The following is a 16,274-nucleotide window of genomic DNA, read 5'->3' as shown; positions in this document are numbered from 1 at the left end:
TTCATATAATTATATAAATGGTCTTGAAAATTTTTAGGCATGTCAAAATTTTGACATAAAAATCTAAATTTTAAACTAATGCGAGGCAATATGGCTATTTTTTTTTATCAAGACAATATGGCTACTTTATTGCAATAATATATATATATATATATATATATTTTTTTTTTTTTGATACAAGATAGAATTCTACTCTAGCATAATCTAAGTGTATATGTGTGTGAAACTCCCTCTTGAAAATTTGAACCCTGGCCCTTGCCCCCTACACCCCACAAACACTTATACTTGTGGAGTGACCATTGCAATATATATTATACATATTTGATATGAGGTACTTTAATTATGTAATAATTAGTAAATTCAACAGTACTACACACACGCTCAATTTTGCATCCAATTTTACAATTTTTTAAAATGATCGATTGTGCATGGTGGGAAAAATAAAAATGATGGATTCACATAAAAAAAATGTTGGATAGAAAGTGAATACCACTCATAGTCAACCATATGATCATGTTGTCCTTGTATTTGTTATAATAACATTCACTAAAATTGACTACTCAAATCCTAAATAGGAGAAGAAGCAAAATTACAAATGTCATATCAAGCTCAATGAGCATTTTCAAATATTCCCAATGGAAATGTTCAGGAAAAAATACCCCCTCCACCAAGTATGGAGTTATAAAAAACAAAACAAAACCAAAAAGAAAAAGAAAATTGCAAATGACACTTAAGGTGGCTATTGCAAGTTAATGACTTTTAAAGCATTTAAACATTTTAGAAACATACTGCTGTGTGTCCCTGCTTAGTTTTTTTTTTTCCCAATACTTTGTTTTTCATAAACAACCAGCAATCCGCATTGGAGCTTTTGAACATGTACTCCTTGAGATTTGTTGCCATCGATGTTAAGTGAAAGTTGGGTCAAGCAATCGCACTACTGGTAGAAAAACCTGTAAAAGTTTTCTTCGCCTCTTACCCCAACTGCCAAATGATACAGGCAAAAACAGTACAACATAACAGAAGAAAAGTATTAAAATGGTACTAATTGGAGAAGGGGATACGATTGACATAGAAATGATGTAGCAAAGAAAGAGGAGGCCAAGGGGCAGGAAGAACATCCCTCCAGTGAACCCAATTGGAAGAAGGACACCAATTATCATGATTGTTAGATAAAACGTTGCACTATTGAAAAACAAGAGTATACGGAAAAAATCCAACCCCATGACTACCGTCCCGGCATTGTGTGGAGAGATGGACTAACTTCATTAATTATGATGCCCGGGGCTGTAGTGTTGAATTGATGATCATTGGTGTCAGGATTGTAGTCATCTTGCCAAACTCCCCCAGGAGGGCTAAGTGCTGCTTGATAAGTGACTGTTACAAGCAATGCAGCAACCACCAGAAGTACATTGCGCATGTCGCTTGATATTTTTGTTCTCTCTCGAAGATAGGATAGAGGTAACTTCTCCTGAATCAATACTGTGGATCGTAGGTATTCTGCAAGAGTTGTAACCGGAGGAAGGGATGAAGCATTTAAAGCTCCTGCACGGCACAGCATATCCTTGATCTCTTTGTAGTCCCCTACTGTTTGCTGTTGCAAGATGTCAAGTGCTGTATAGCCCATTAAATTCTTGGCGTTTACATCAATACTACAATTCAATAATTGCTTCACAGCCTGCATATATAATATAGTGATGTATCATTACTAATGTCATTGATGTAAAGTCTTCTTAACGCAAGCTTTTAAAACCTTTTTTTTTAAATAATTGCCACTAAAATTAAAGAGAAAACAAGGTGAACCTGATATACAGATATATTACTACTTTGAAATAAAATAAATCATCAAAAGACACGATAAGATTGAGAGAGAAATTGCCTGGGGTTGATTTTTGGATGCGGCAACGTGCAAAGCAGTGTTTCCTTCCTCGTCCTCCCAGTTCACGACTCTCTTCTCCCACAATAAAGCATTTTTGAACCAGGATCTTCGGAGCCATCCCACCAAGAGTTCAAAAGCTCCAGATTGGTCGGTTTTCAGGGCAATATGCAGAGCAGTCTCACTCCGAATGGTCACATCTTTAATAGAATTGGGACAGACCGAAAGAAACTTGGCCACCAGATAAAGGTCTCCTGTTTCTACTGCATGATGCAAGGATGTGACACCCTCCCTTCCTTGGATACAGGCAAGGTCTCCATCCACCTCTAGAAGCCGGAGCACCATCTGGGTTTGATCATTTTGTAGAGCAAGGTGCATTGGACTAAACCCATCTGGATTTAGCTTCCTAGCAAATGATGGCTTTAATCTCATCATCTCCATCGCAAATCGGGTGTGCCCAGCAGATGCGGCTTTGTGTAAGGGAGTATCAACCAAAGGAAGCTTATCCATGTTCTCTAAAAGGCTTACATCCTCCCGAATTAAGGAGTAAAATGCATCAATATTGCCCTGTTGAGCAATCTGGTTCAACCTTTCAATTCTCTCATCCATTCTAGAGAAGTACTTTCCTTCTCAAATACAATGATCAAGTAATTGAAGAGATTTATCTAACCCGGATACAGCAAGTCTCTTTTGTAGCAGCTGGAGCGAGGAAAAATATGGAAAAAATTAGGGGAGAATCGTCCAAGACTTCGTGGAGATGTCAACTTCGTTGCATTCAACCCCAGAGCCTCACAGAAATTGAAGTCAAGGAATCAAGGTCATGGAGGATGGAGCCGTCTCAAACTTTTGCAGTTGATTGGATGAACAGTTTGATTGTCTACCAATCGGCTTCATCCAACCTGACCTTTGTTTATGTGATCAGGTTTTAAATATTAACAGGCTTCATAAAGTTTCTATAGACTCGCCGGAAGTTCACTCTCTTTTCTTTTCTTTGCGACTTTGTGGGGAAGTAAACTTCGTTGCATTCAACCCCAGAGCCTCACAGAAATTGAAGTCAAAGGACTCAAGGTCATGGACACCGCGGCTCAAGGAATATTTGCTAGGTTGTAATTAAGAACTTAAATTACATAAAATTTAAATTAAAAAATAATTTTATATATTGACCAAAAAAACACATACTTACACAAATATATAAATTCTTACAATTTATTTCTACAAATTTTTTTATTTTGGAAATTTTGCATGATAGTCTCATTACCCATGTTGCAAGTTACATCTCAATCAAAATTTTAGTTAGATAAAAAATTTCTTGGAATTTTTCTTTTTGTTTGTAAGGACCTAATATATTGTTAATGGGACTAAAGTTTATGGACAAATATTTACTACAAACTTAATTATACTCTAAGGCTACAACTCTCATTAAATAAATTAACATGGTCAATTTTGAAAGTCTAATTGTTCAATTGCATGTTATTTACTTTTGATTCATAAATTTATTTTTTATGTATAATTTTAGACTACAAAAACTTGAAATTTAAAAATTTGATTGATGGCATAGCTATTATTAATCTTTGATCTTCTTAAAATTTTGCAAATATGGAGGATATAAGAAGAAAATGTATTTATTTGTGGATTTGTCAAAATTCACGTACAATAAAAAAAAAAATTATTGAGTAGAGTTATAGCCTTAGTTTATAACAAGTTTGTTACCAAATTTTGTCTAGAATTTGATTATGTTGGGTCTAAAAAAATTTAGGATGATCACAAATATTTTTTAAAGATTAAAAAATCATAAAATTTTAAAATTTGTATATGATAAAAAAAAATTCAGGAGACCACCTTGAACTGAACGTAGAGCTGCCAGTGGTCAGGGAGGATGGAGCCGTCTCAAACTTTTGCAGCTGATTGGATGAATAGTTTGATTGTCTACCAATCGGTTTCAATCAACCTGCCCTTTGTTTATGTGATTAGGTTTTAAATATGGATTTTACTAACTGTACCCTTTAAATATTAATAGGTGTTGAGGTCTAATATATATATATATATATATAAGAAAACATGATAAAAGGCCCAGGGAGGTGGTACATTGGGCCAATCCGTGGGAAATAAAAAAAAATTGGAAAAGAAGAGAAAGATTGAGGCTACAAAAGAAAGAGGAATGATGGGCTTGAGGCCCAAAAGGGAGTGAGGAGTCCATAGGAAAACAGAGAGGGGAAAGAAAAGAATTCAACCCGTCAGGACCAGAGAAAGAAAAGGAGCTGGGGAAGGACGCTGGGGGGGTTGCCTGAGACCTTTGGATGTACAGCACGACTAAAGAAGGATTAAAATAGTTCAAAAGGTACTAGGAACAAGAAACAGATGGGCCTTTTCTCGAAGCAACCAGTAATACAGTGCAAGGCCTGAAGATTTGGAAAGCAACGGCTCAGGGGTAGGAAGTCGGTGTCTCGGGAACCCAGAATAAGAAATCCACGAAAGGAAATGGCTGGGGAAACCTTTGGTTTCTCAGAAGTAAACTTCACTTACTGGGAAAAATGACAAAAGGAAGGGGTGGCTAAAAGGGGGTAAGCCTGAAAAGAAAAGACAGACAAAAAAGGGGACTTAGAAGGCAAAAGCGTTTCAGAGTAGGAAGTTAGTAAGACACTTTCAAGGAAAAAAATATCAAAAGAAGGGAGCTATGTAAAATAAGGAAATGAGCAGTTGTCAGAAGAGCTGAGATAAACAAAGGGCTCTAGTACCCAGGGGGTCAAGAGGGGAAGAATCAATGGTACCCCGAAACCCTAATGTGACACTATAAAAGGGGGAGAACAGCCAATGTTGGGGGGCATTCAGCAAGGAAAAGAACAGATAGAATCATTAAGAAGAAGCTCTGTAAAACTCAAAGAAAATAGGGAAATACCTCCCAGTATCCCAGGGACAGCCACTATAGTACATGCTTAGATTCAAAATGATTCAAATTTTGCAAGTCTTGGAGACCTAAAAGAGTCATCTAAGTCTGTAATTTTTGAGCTTATTTGAACCTTGCATTAAGTCTTGGTGAGCTCATCGTAATCCATAACCAAGAAAATTAATGAAATATTTCCTCACTGATTTAAGAATCCCAAGCAATTATTTCGTTTTTTGCCTTATTATATTTGTCTGCCCTGCTGTTTTCTTGCTAATCAATACGTATATTCTCGATTGCTAGTGTATGTGTATTGCAGGAGTCTCGCCCTGTGCACCACTTGGTCTTTAAACAGCCCATTTGGCTGCGGTAGACCAAACTCAATCCCTTCAAACTACAATTAGGGAGTCTGGGGTCCTTGTTTAAACTTGGGCCTGTATATTGTTCGAAAAGGGACTCCCACAACAGGCTTCTTGAAGTTTTCTATAGACTCGCCGAAAGTTCACACTGTTTTCTTTTCTTCATGACTTTTTGCTATGGTCAACACAAATAAGATGGGTACTGGCAACCTATGAATTACAGGTCTGGTATTTTTGAAAATATTTTTATTTATATTTTCTATATATTGTTAAGGATATTTTTTTTCATATAATTGTAAACATATACTAATTTAAGAGCAATAGTAGATAATAATTAAAATATGATTTTCATATATTAGAATACAACCCACAAGTTTGAAACTAAAACATTCCATGATATTCAGAAATTAAAATACAACCCACAAGTTTGAAACTAAAACAAAATAAAAGATAAGTGTTCAAGACAATCAAATACAACCATCATCATTATTTTCAAGATCCATAGCTTCACTTTGAACTTCACTTTCACTAGCAGTAACACTAATGCTAGCATTCCCAATAACCATGGCCTCTAACTCTGGCTCATCAAGTGTAAGGCTAGCATTCTCAAGAATTCCAGCTCCTCCATGTATGTCACTCTCATTCCAAGGGTCTCCTGCAATATCTTACATCTTTGTTGCTGTATTTACGTACTCCTCATGGTGCCTTAACAAGAGTCGAAGATTAGAATGCACATATACCAAATCCTCACCAAATGCAGAAGCCATTTTGTTTCTTTTTAAGGAATGAACGAATTTGTATGTGTTCCAATTCCTCTCAGCACATGAGGATGAACAAGGTTGTCCAAGAAGTTTAAAGGCAAGGGTTTGAAGCATTGGTAATGAAAAGCCATGGTATTGCCATTAAACTAAAGGTTGTAAGACCCACCAATTTGTCAAGGCATCTGGTGAAAGAAACCTCCCTCCTAAAAATGTAACAAACTCAACTTTCACCAACTTTAATTCATTCTTATCTTCAAAGTATTGCTCCAAACTCTTACTCCTTTCTATAGAAATTTCATGATCCTGATATGGAGGGATGCGTTTTGAATTCTCCGAAAGCCATTCAATGAAGCAATACTTAGTTAAAAATTAAAAAAATTAAAAACAAATATAGATGATGAAACATGTGTTTTACTAGAAGGGGGAACTAAGGAAAATAGAAAATGAAAGTACTTACTTAGAATTTAATGAATGAGCCAAGCAATGTAGTGGTGTACAATTTTAGTCTATCTATCAATGAGTATATCATACACCACATTAAAAAATGAGCTATACTCATTTGCTTCCAAGCCTTTATGCCAATATATTACTGCCTTCACCTTCTCTATCATTGAATCCTACATTTCATACACAAGATGAAGACAAGGTCGATTTGTATCAGCTTCTCGTAGCATAGCATAAATAGGTGATGTGAATTCAATGATATAATCAACAACATCCCACCAATGATCACTTAGAATCAAATCTTTCGTTTTTGAGCTTTTCCAACATCATCCTCCCTATAAGAAGCTCATTGGTCACAAATAGTCATGGCTTGAAGGCATATTTTTATCAATTTCAACATTTTCAGCATAACAATAACCAAAGCAAATCTAGTATCAACAACTTGGAGCAGTTTTAATGAGCAAAATTCATTAAACGCTGCCAACCTTATTGAATGGTTCATGATAAAAACACATATGAAAGATGCGTCATCAATAATACGTGCCTTCATACGTGTAACCCAACTACATTTCTCATATATAACTTCATTCTTTTCAGTGTTTTTGCTGCACAAATATTCTTCAAAGCTAGATTGAAAGTGTGGACAACACATGGTGTCTAAAATATTTTGGGATACTCACCTTCAATAAGAGCTCCAACAGCCTTCATCACATTAGCATTATCAGTGATGACTTGAACAACTTTTTTATGTCCAATCTTTTTTATAGCATCCTTCAACACCACACCAATAAAAAGTTTGTCTTTGAACTCACCTTACCCATCAATTGTCTTTATAAACACTGGACTCCCATCTGATAAGGCCATAATATAAATAAGAGGCCTTCTTTGTGGATTTGACCATCCATCAGAAATTAGACTTACACCATTTGCAAGCCAAGACTCCTTAGTTTGTTTCAAAATTCTTTCAACATTAGCTCTTTCTTTTTACAAAAGTGTTGTTCTCAAGGCATTGTATCTAGAGGAACATAACCTGGAATGTTATAGGTAGCAACATATGCATAGGAATTACGATAATTTGGGTTCCTTGCAAAGTGAAACAGAAGCCCACCGGTATAAAACATCCTAACAATTCTACTGTCCAATTCAACTCTAGCACTATTCTGGAATGCTCTCTCCAAAGGAGAATTCACAATCACCTTCCTCCTCTTACCATCAACCACTACATCTGTACTACCACTCCTTTCTTCTCCCCGAAACGAAGGAATAGGCCCATGGAGAGGTGGGGGTAAGGGAATTCAACTTTTGCGTTCTCGCTCTAACTTATCATTCTTAACTTGATCACACATTCTCTGCATTTCCAATCTATGGCCCGGTGTCACTTTCATACATGCTCTAATCCTTTACCACTAATTTTTAATAAATGAGCCTTAACCCTAGAATAGGATCTCACAAAAGTTTCATCACAATAGTTGCACTTAAAATGTGTGTTTCCACCTAATTTAGAAGTAGAACCAGGAGGTTTTTCCAATTTAGTTACATACTTCCAAAGAGGACCTTCATTTGATGAAGGTTCTATCCTAGTAGCTTCATCCATTGCAAATTCAATAATTTCAATTTAAGTTGTTTAACCTACAAATAATTTTACTAATATATAATAACTAAATAAGAAATCAAGTAATTAACCCAAGTCTCAACATTATAGTTTATATAAAAAAATTAGATAATAGATACAGATTGAGGGACATATATAGAATGAGCAATAGAGAATGTGAGTATAATGGAGGGTGAGAATGAAAGCAAAATACCTAAGTAAGCTTGGGACTTGGGTCAGTGAGCTTAAGACCGAGAGATAGAGAGATTGAGATCGAGAGATGAAGAGTGAGCTTGGGCAATGAGGCAAAGGAGAGATTCTGAGTGAGTGGCCATGGGTTAGGGAGTGAGAGAGGGGAGACAGAGAGTGAGATAACAAGTGAGGTAGAGAGCTTCAAATTTCAAAGGGATTAGGGTTTTTTTTTAGTTGCTTCAAAGTTCAAAACAATGAGTTTTGCATAAATTCATTAAATTGTTTTTTTTTAAATTAATATTTACTAGAATTTCAGCCTAATTCAAAGTCGGTTTCGGCCCAATTGGGCTCGTTTTGGCTAATACGGTTTGATTTAGCGCGAATCCATAGACGGGGAAAAAAAGAGAGGATGCGCCACGGATGCGAGGTCAGTGGCGTCAACCACCGCATGCTATGTTGGTGTGCAATGGGTGTGGGTGTGGGTGCGGTAGCCCTAATGCCGCACTCGTGCTTCCTAGCTGGCAACTCTATGTGAGAGAGTGCATAAAATTTTTATGTGAACTTTTGTATAATTGTACATGACCACATTCTAAAGAAACATTTGGATTTTGGCATGATATTGAACTTCTAAATCCATTTTCCTTTGAACTTTAAGAGTCCGTTTGGATTGAAGGGGGAATGAGGGGGAGTAGAGTAGAGTTGAGTTGACTGAAAATAAGCTAATTTTGGTTCATATTTACACTACTCTATTCTACTTCCCCTTTTTCTCCCTCAATCCAATAGACCATCAGCTTCCATCATCATCATCATCATCGAGGGTTAGTTTATAAGCATTTTCGGAATCAAATCACCCTTAGTTACACCAACCCAGTACAATCTGTCCTCTCTAGCTGAAACCTTTCTCAGAGGAGTGACATTCATGGAATGAATAATTCAAAATTGTATGAAATGTTGAGGAAAAGTAAAATTACACCACTTTAGTAGTAAATAATCTAATGAAAGAAAATCATGATTTTGTTTCTTAGTAACAATCTAATAAAAGAATTTAAACATAAAATTGCATGGGAAAGACCTAATCTACGTCCCATCGATTAAGTTCAAGGGCTACTTTATGAAAAATATTCAAAAAACTGATTATGTCATTTTCAATATATTTTCACAAGTTATTTAGAAAATATATAATAAAAATTAACAAAATTGAAAATTCCCTATGTCACAATAACAAAAAAATATGTTAAGAAATAAAAACTAAATATATAAATGTCAATAAATTTATTACTTTTTACTTAGGTGTAGCAATAAAGTGTGAAATTTATAACAGAAGTACATTATAAGTAATAAAAACATACAACAAAATGTCCGATTACCATTCAGGCATTCACCAATTGAATACGCCAAGGCCACATATTATAGCACCTACTTTATTGCTTTCGATTCAGCAGGTAATCCAAAATAGATACTGTAAGTGCACAATTGCACCTGGACCCAAAGAAGATTATGGGCTCAGGCCCAATGAGCCTTAAACAATAAGATTTGTAGAGTGTGGGCTTGAAACCTAGGTTAGAAGTGCTGGGAGCTTGATAACAGGCTTTTGTAAACGAATACAGGTAAATAACGAACGAGAATTGCAAATGGATCTCCTCGGACGTGAGCCGAGGACTACTTCTTTATTATTTTTCTTTCTTTCTTACAGGTTACAATCCTTTATTTCTTTTCTTTTTCTTTTGAGAGAGAGAGTCAGCGAGAGAGAAAAAGATCAAGATCCCCCTTCCTTTTGCATTCCTCCCCCCTTAAATACCCATTTTTTAGATGCCCTTTTGGGACCCTGACTAGAAGTTTCTGCCCTACTGTTCAGGGGTCACTTCCCCATTAATGCGGCCAGGGAGGTAGGTGCAGAGTCTTTAATGCGGAGGTGGCAGCCTTTGCTCTAGATATTTTCCTTAACACTAGGGTATCGAGAAGGTTCAGGGTTTCCCCCTTTAACCATTAGTCTTTCTAGAGTTGTGCTTTGACCTTCATAATGAAGCTTTGAGTTCTCTTGGGCCTGTCCGAGGAGAAGCTCGCCCTCGGCTGTATCCTCAGACCTTCGGTGTATTGGCCAATTCGTAGAGTTCAATTCTGAAGCAGGTCGATCCTTCATGCTACAGTCCAAAGGCCCATATGCCCATTTGGATCCTTTTATCCCCACAGATACCACTGCCAATGGACAGGTAGCCAGGAGCTTGCGGAATTTTGAAATCAAGTGAAAGAGGCCCTAACTTACGAAAAGCATATACTTATGTCATACAACGCAACCAGAGACATAATTTACACAGAACCTAGGCTTTTGCTCTAAGAACTAAACATGCCTCAATTCAAACATTGTTTGTCAATAGCCTAATAAAACTAGCAAGGAAAAAAGACACAAGCTTCCGCAATTAGCTTGACACATTTTCTAAACGATGTCTTCAAAATTTCACTAAAATGAAATTCAGAAATATCAGTGTTGTATTATCAGGTATTTGTGTGGAATTGTATGGTATCAAATAACCATCAAAATTGCTCACATGGAAGATAAAGAAGTTATTCCTATCATACCATCATATAGTTTGAACACAAGTAGTGCCAAATTGTCAATAGCCTAATAAAACTAAATCAAACATAAGTTTCAAATTGGAACTTCCACAAAAGAGTAAAAGTTTCAAGCACATGTCCTAAAACAAACAAGCCGGTTTGATAAAAGGGAGAAATGGGGCGAGGACTTACAATGCAGAACAGGCATGTAGCCATTTATAGGCTTAACCATAGCCAAGTAGTAAAAGTTCCAAGCAACCATCCTAAAACCAACAAGCCGGATTGAGAAAAAGGGAAAGGGAAGGACTTATGGTGCATAACAGGCATGTAGATATCCATAGGCTTAACCAATGGAATGCCATAGTGATGAGCTTGTACATGGACGACTGTTAGCTTGTTGTCTACTAACCAATGGATGGTCCACGGGAACAAGGCTGTTTACATATGGATGACATGTCACAAATCCATCGGACCTCACTGTGCCCAATATTTTTACTTTCTGTGCTTTCACATGATAAGTGATCATCCTATTTCCAAAAAGAATTGCCAGGACATCATCATTCAGACAAGACAAAGCTCGCAACCCTCCAGACATATAACCAAAATTGTCTAGCTCAAGACGAAAACTATGCTTCCGTACCATTTTAAAACCCCCATAGATGCGAATTGCATATTCATTATCTTTTTTATGCGGCAGAACGTAACACAACTCCCCATGCCTCTTTGTCAAAACACCTTCTGGTCCAAATTCTGGAGGGAGTGGCAAAATCCCAAATTGCTCATATGTTAGATCAAAAGTCAGTACCAAACCAGCTAAAGTTTCCCAATAGACCATTCCCTTCATGTAAAACCCATCGCCACTCAGTTTCAAAGCGCCCAACTCACAACATGAAGTGTCAACAAGTCTCCAAGATTTTGACCTTGATGAGTAAATTTCAAAATAGAGGACTGGATGATCAGCCAAAGGAAAGGCACAAACAAGCTGATAATTTGCTTCAAATTTCAATGCAGAAGGTTCATACGCAAGAGCCACTGCTGATCCAGGTCCATGATAATAATTTGGCCTTGGAAGAACCTTCCACTGCCTATTGACAGGGTTGCAAACGTAGTAGGCATTGTCTGCAATGCAACTTTGACAGCAAATCAAGCCATTACAAGTGGTTCTGAGGATAACAGGTTCAGGCAAGAAACTGAAGGACGGATCTGGAACACCACATGAATGTGGATCGCATGAGATGAAGGAGTGTTCATCAGCGATTTGACAGAAGAATCCAGAGATGTCTTGGAAGCACTGACTTTGCTTGTGGGCTAAGAATGGATTAGTTATCCACTTATTCCACTCTTTGCTAACAGATCTAAACCTACAAATTGATTTTGCTGGGAGGAATGGAAGGGCATGGTCCTTTACCAAATCTCCAATTCCCATTTTCTCCTTAGACTTTATATGTTCAGGGCATCTTGAAGAGCCATATGCAGAAGTGTTTCTTTGGGGTGCATATTCCTGAAATTGCAATCATTAAATATTAAAAATATATCATATATAAGCATAGCATCTTCATCTGGAAAAGATCTCTTGGCATCTAAACACTTTTAATAATATTGCCAAATTATAACTAAATAAGCATGTAAAAAAAGAAGTTAAGAACACAATCCAACCAAATGTGTTCTTCATAAAAATAATTACGAATTAAGATCAGTTGGTCATAGGTTATTAATCAAAAGATTCGAAACAAGCATAAAGGAGTCATGTTCATGTAGGATATCAAGGGAAGATTTATGGTTTTGAAAACAGGGTTAGGGTTTGTAAAATATTGGGGAAGTAGTGGACTTGGTTAGGAATTTAAGGACTCAGAACTTCGGTAGTATTTGCAGCAAATCAAAGAAAACTCTAAGAAAACAAACTACTAGCATCACACTATTAGTTTACTAGGAATCAGTCCTAGTGAAAGAAAGCATTACACTTTCCAGGGTTTAAAAAGAACCCAAAGCTAGCTGTCGAAATTCCATTCTGTGAATGATAATAAAAGCCCAAAACAAAGCTTATATAAGCTTCTTCAAAACCCTGGCAACACTTCAAGTCTTGAGCTTGAAATAAACTAATTTGAAGCGCACATTATTATAAAGTAAAACAAAATAAAAGACCACAAAACCCCTAATTATCTGACCAACAAATTATTAGAAGTATTACATTTTTTTTTTGGATAGGTATTAGAATAGAAGTATTAAATTTTAACATTGCTTTGAATAATGTCACTACAATACTGGGAACGGTAAATCCAGGCCTTTAAATTAACTCCCAAGTAGGACTCACACCACAATCATCCCATCAAATCATAACCTGGGATTGAAAATTCTTGTGTTTCTCGTTGTTCCTGTAAACTTTAGGCAGCTGGTTTTTGTCAGCAGAACAGCAAATTTTACTACAAAAAGATTAACTTCTGTTTATGATTTTTTGTTTAAACTTCATCTTCCAATTATCCATATGAGGTTTTCAATCTAGGCCATGGAATTTGATGGTGGCTTAGTTATACTCACCATATGCACACAATCAAATCTAATTTATTAGTGATTAATGAACAGAAAAAATGAACGCATCAATGCACTAAACAAGTAAATTTGTATGCTTATGAGCTCTCTAAAAAATGTATACATTTGAGACACAGGGAATCATTCTTAATTTGATCATAGATAATCTCGAAAAAAATAAATCATCAAATACATACCACATGAAAATCATCGCCAAGGTTCAACTTTTGCAACTGTTTGACATTACTCTCTTGTTCACTTTCAGAAAAAGAATCTTCCTCACAATCATCCATGAGGTCATTGTCAATATCCATTTCATCAGAATTATCGTCTTCCCAAATGTCCATTATCCTACAGTTAAAATTTTTTTATCAATGAGTAACAAAAGGAACAAGGTATGATATCTTAAACATCTAATAATATGACAAAAGAACTTTCAACATGTTAAAAAACTTGCTGGGAAAAAAAATTGAAAACTAACAGAAAACACACCCAACTGATTTCATGGAAAAATTATCTAACAAAACCATTAATTAAAATGTTTTTGATATAGAATACTTGAATTACACTACAAAGAAAGCCTAACCAATCAAATGCTAAACCCTGATTCAATTAAAGATTGGATTTCTTTCAGTAAACCCTAGTTCAACTGGAGATTACTTATCACACAAGGAATCAAACATAAATAAGGAAACTTGATGAAATCAAATAAGATCAGATTATGAAAACAAGAAAATTTCATTTTTGTATCCGAATAAAATCAAAGAACTACGCAACTAATTACGTAAGAACCGAGATGAAATTCTTTTCTTAGAAAACAGAGTATAAGGTAATGCCACATACGTGTAACATGTTCAAGAAACAGAATTGACAAGTTATGTTAACTATATCAACAAATTATTTTCAAGAAACCCAAGAAAAAAAAAAAACAAGAAAACAGAATCATCCACAACAAATTTTTGAAAAACCCCACAACCGAAAAACACATAATTGATAACAACACCGCAAGAACTCAAAAATATTATAATAGAACCCATTAAAAAAAAAAAAAAAAAAAGAGGAAACAGAGGATCAAGGTTGAGAAAATGGAACTAAGAGTCACCTGCAGTATGTATAACTCTAAACCCAACTACAGAGAGAGATTCCACTAATTTTTTCTCTCTCTCTCTCAATGAGATGTATTCCACAATGTAAACACTCAAAAAAATGGTAAAAGTAGCGTAGAAGAAGATGAAGAAGAACAGAGAAAAAAGACGGAAAATTCTATGAAAGTTCCTCAAGATAAAGTGGTAGGCTATACAGAAAGAAAGATAGACAACAACATGCAGAGAAAAAGTAACACATACTTTGTTGTACAAACTAAAGCCTGTGGAGTCAGTCAATCGCTCGTTGCCGTCAACTAAAGAGAGAGAGAGAAACGTGTTAGCGAAGGTTCGGTTTTATAAGTCTTTGGAGTCTTTGTTTTTTGGGCTAAAATATATTAAGTCTTTGGAAAGTCGCTGGAGCAAATTGGGTGTAATACGAGCGAGTGACTCTGTGACACGTTCATCAATTCAAAACTATTTATAGGTCTAGGTTACTCGAATGCAAATCCATACTACATTTTGTGTACCACTTTATATTCCACTAATCACTATTTACTATGTGTATGATTATTTTTCATTTTAAACTCCAATTATTTTATAAGAAAAGTAAAATGAAAACATAACAAGTAGTGATTGGTGGAACATAGAGTGGTACATAAAAAATGGTACAGAAGATTTTGGACTCTAGGTTACTCTAGCCGGTTAGGGTTTAAAGTTACTCTAGGACCTTATCATCATTCATTTCGAAAAATGCTATATTTACAATATTTTCACAATATTTACATGTCGTTATCTACTGTTACTAGTGGGTAAGAAGTCATTTCAGTATTAAATTCAAATTAAAAACCTGTAACAACTTGCCGATTAAGATTTATTATATAAATATTATGAACATAGTACTTCTTATTAATTTCATACCCATGTGCCTCCGTCTCACTTTAATATTAATTACTTGTCACTTATTCTTTAAAAAAAATATATTGATCACTTTTACATAAATAACTACTTTTTTTTTTTTTTTTTACCATTCACAATCATCAGCCACATGGATAAATTTTATAAATTGTTCAAAAATATGTCACCTTCACATTTACATATCTGAACACTTTCACATGGATGACTACTTTTTTTTCACCACTCACAATAAGCCACCTTGAATAAAAAAATGTGTCACTTTCACATTTACATGCCTTGGCACTTCTACATGGATGACTTTTTTTTTTTTTTTTTTTTTTTCCACTATAAGCCACATCGAATAACAAATGTGTCACTTTCACATTTACATGCCTGACACTTTCACATGGATAACTACTTTTTTTTCCACAACTCACAATAAGCCACATTAAATAAGAAATGTGTCACTTTCATATTTTACATGTCTAACACTTTCACATGGATGACCATTTTTTTTCACCACTCATAATCATCCACATTGAATAATTTTAAAAATCAATAATGCTAGTACCACAACAAAAACCACATTTTTTTTTCACAATTTGTCTATGTGGTGAGTGGTGAGTAGTGGAGAAAAAGCGACGGGTTCACACTTTCACCTCTCACAACTTGCCATATAGTAAGTTGTGACAAAAGTTATGAACTTTGTTATGATCCTAGCATTTTCCTTTAAAAATTGTTGTTATATTAGTAAATAATTCTTGGAGTTGTGAATGATGGAATTGTGAATCCATCATTATTACTCTACTACTCACAACTCATCACATTGTGGGTTTAGTTGTGATCTTAGCATTATTGTAAATACGTTGTGGCATTAAAATTTTGATAATAAAAAGTAAAGAGCCTGGACAGTTGTTTCATTGGGGAAAAAAAAAGTCTTGTTAGTTGTTACGCATCATTGAGTCTATTGACTACTGATAAATTACAAATTACTTTATTTTTTAAAAGAGTATTTGATATTAGAGTGTTTAGGGCGATATGTGAAATGGGGTAAATTATTGAGGGAAATGAGGAGAGGCGCCACTCCATTACAAACTGGCACCAAATTTGGCATA

General features: G+C 35.4%; 2 protein-coding genes across 3 annotated transcripts; both read right to left on the bottom strand.

Annotated features, from left to right (window-relative positions):
- Positions 1 to 580: 580 nt before the first annotated feature.
- On the bottom strand, positions 581 to 2,936 carry LOC142625943 (ankyrin repeat-containing protein BDA1-like). Its single transcript, XM_075799702.1, has 2 exons — positions 1,877 to 2,936; positions 581 to 1,675 (listed from the first exon to the last, which is right to left on the bottom strand). Exons 1-2 carry the CDS (start codon positions 2,480 to 2,482, stop codon positions 1,226 to 1,228), a joined length of 1,056 nt encoding a protein of 351 aa, XP_075655817.1. The 5' UTR covers positions 2,483 to 2,936; the 3' UTR covers positions 581 to 1,225.
- Positions 2,937 to 10,648: 7,712 nt separating this feature from the next.
- Positions 10,649 to 14,618, bottom strand: LOC142623287 (F-box protein At5g07610-like). Of its 2 annotated transcripts, none has more exons than XM_075796679.1 (3): positions 14,527 to 14,618; positions 13,378 to 13,531; positions 10,649 to 12,155 (listed from the first exon to the last, which is right to left on the bottom strand). In XM_075796679.1, the coding sequence occupies exons 2-3, from the start codon at positions 13,525 to 13,527 to the stop codon at positions 10,998 to 11,000; spliced, it is 1,308 nt and encodes a 435-aa protein (XP_075652794.1). In that variant the 5' UTR covers positions 13,528 to 13,531; positions 14,527 to 14,618; the 3' UTR covers positions 10,649 to 10,997. The 2 variants fall into 2 exon arrangements, with proteins under 2 accessions (XP_075652794.1, XP_075652793.1); XM_075796678.1 differs by lacking the exon at positions 14,527 to 14,618 and adding an exon at positions 14,283 to 14,504.
- Positions 14,619 to 16,274: the final 1,656 nt, after the last annotated feature.

The sequence above is a fragment of the Castanea sativa genome, chromosome 2, assembly GCF_040712315.1.
Source record: "Castanea sativa cultivar Marrone di Chiusa Pesio chromosome 2, ASM4071231v1".
NCBI lineage: Eukaryota > Viridiplantae > Streptophyta > Magnoliopsida > Fagales > Fagaceae > Castanea > Castanea sativa.
This window is presented reverse-complemented; position numbering and strand designations above follow the sequence as displayed.

What these genes read in the sequence shown, in the direction of transcription:
- LOC142625943 (XM_075799702.1), bottom strand. Translation starts at nt 2,482, where the DNA reads ATGGATGAGAGAATTGAAAGGTTGAACCAGATTGCTCAACAGGGCAAT. An exon ending in CATCCAAAAATCAACCCCAG is followed by an intron (nt 1,676 to 1,876) that starts GCAATTTCTCTC and finishes TTATATATGCAG; the next exon opens with GCTGTGAAGCAATTATTGAA.
- LOC142623287 (XM_075796679.1), bottom strand. Translation starts at nt 13,527, where the DNA reads ATGGACATTTGGGAAGACGATAATTCTGATGAAATGGATATTGACAAT. An exon ending in TTGGCGATGATTTTCATGTG is followed by an intron (nt 12,156 to 13,377) that starts GTATGTATTTGA and finishes TTGCAATTTCAG; the next exon opens with GAATATGCACCCCAAAGAAA.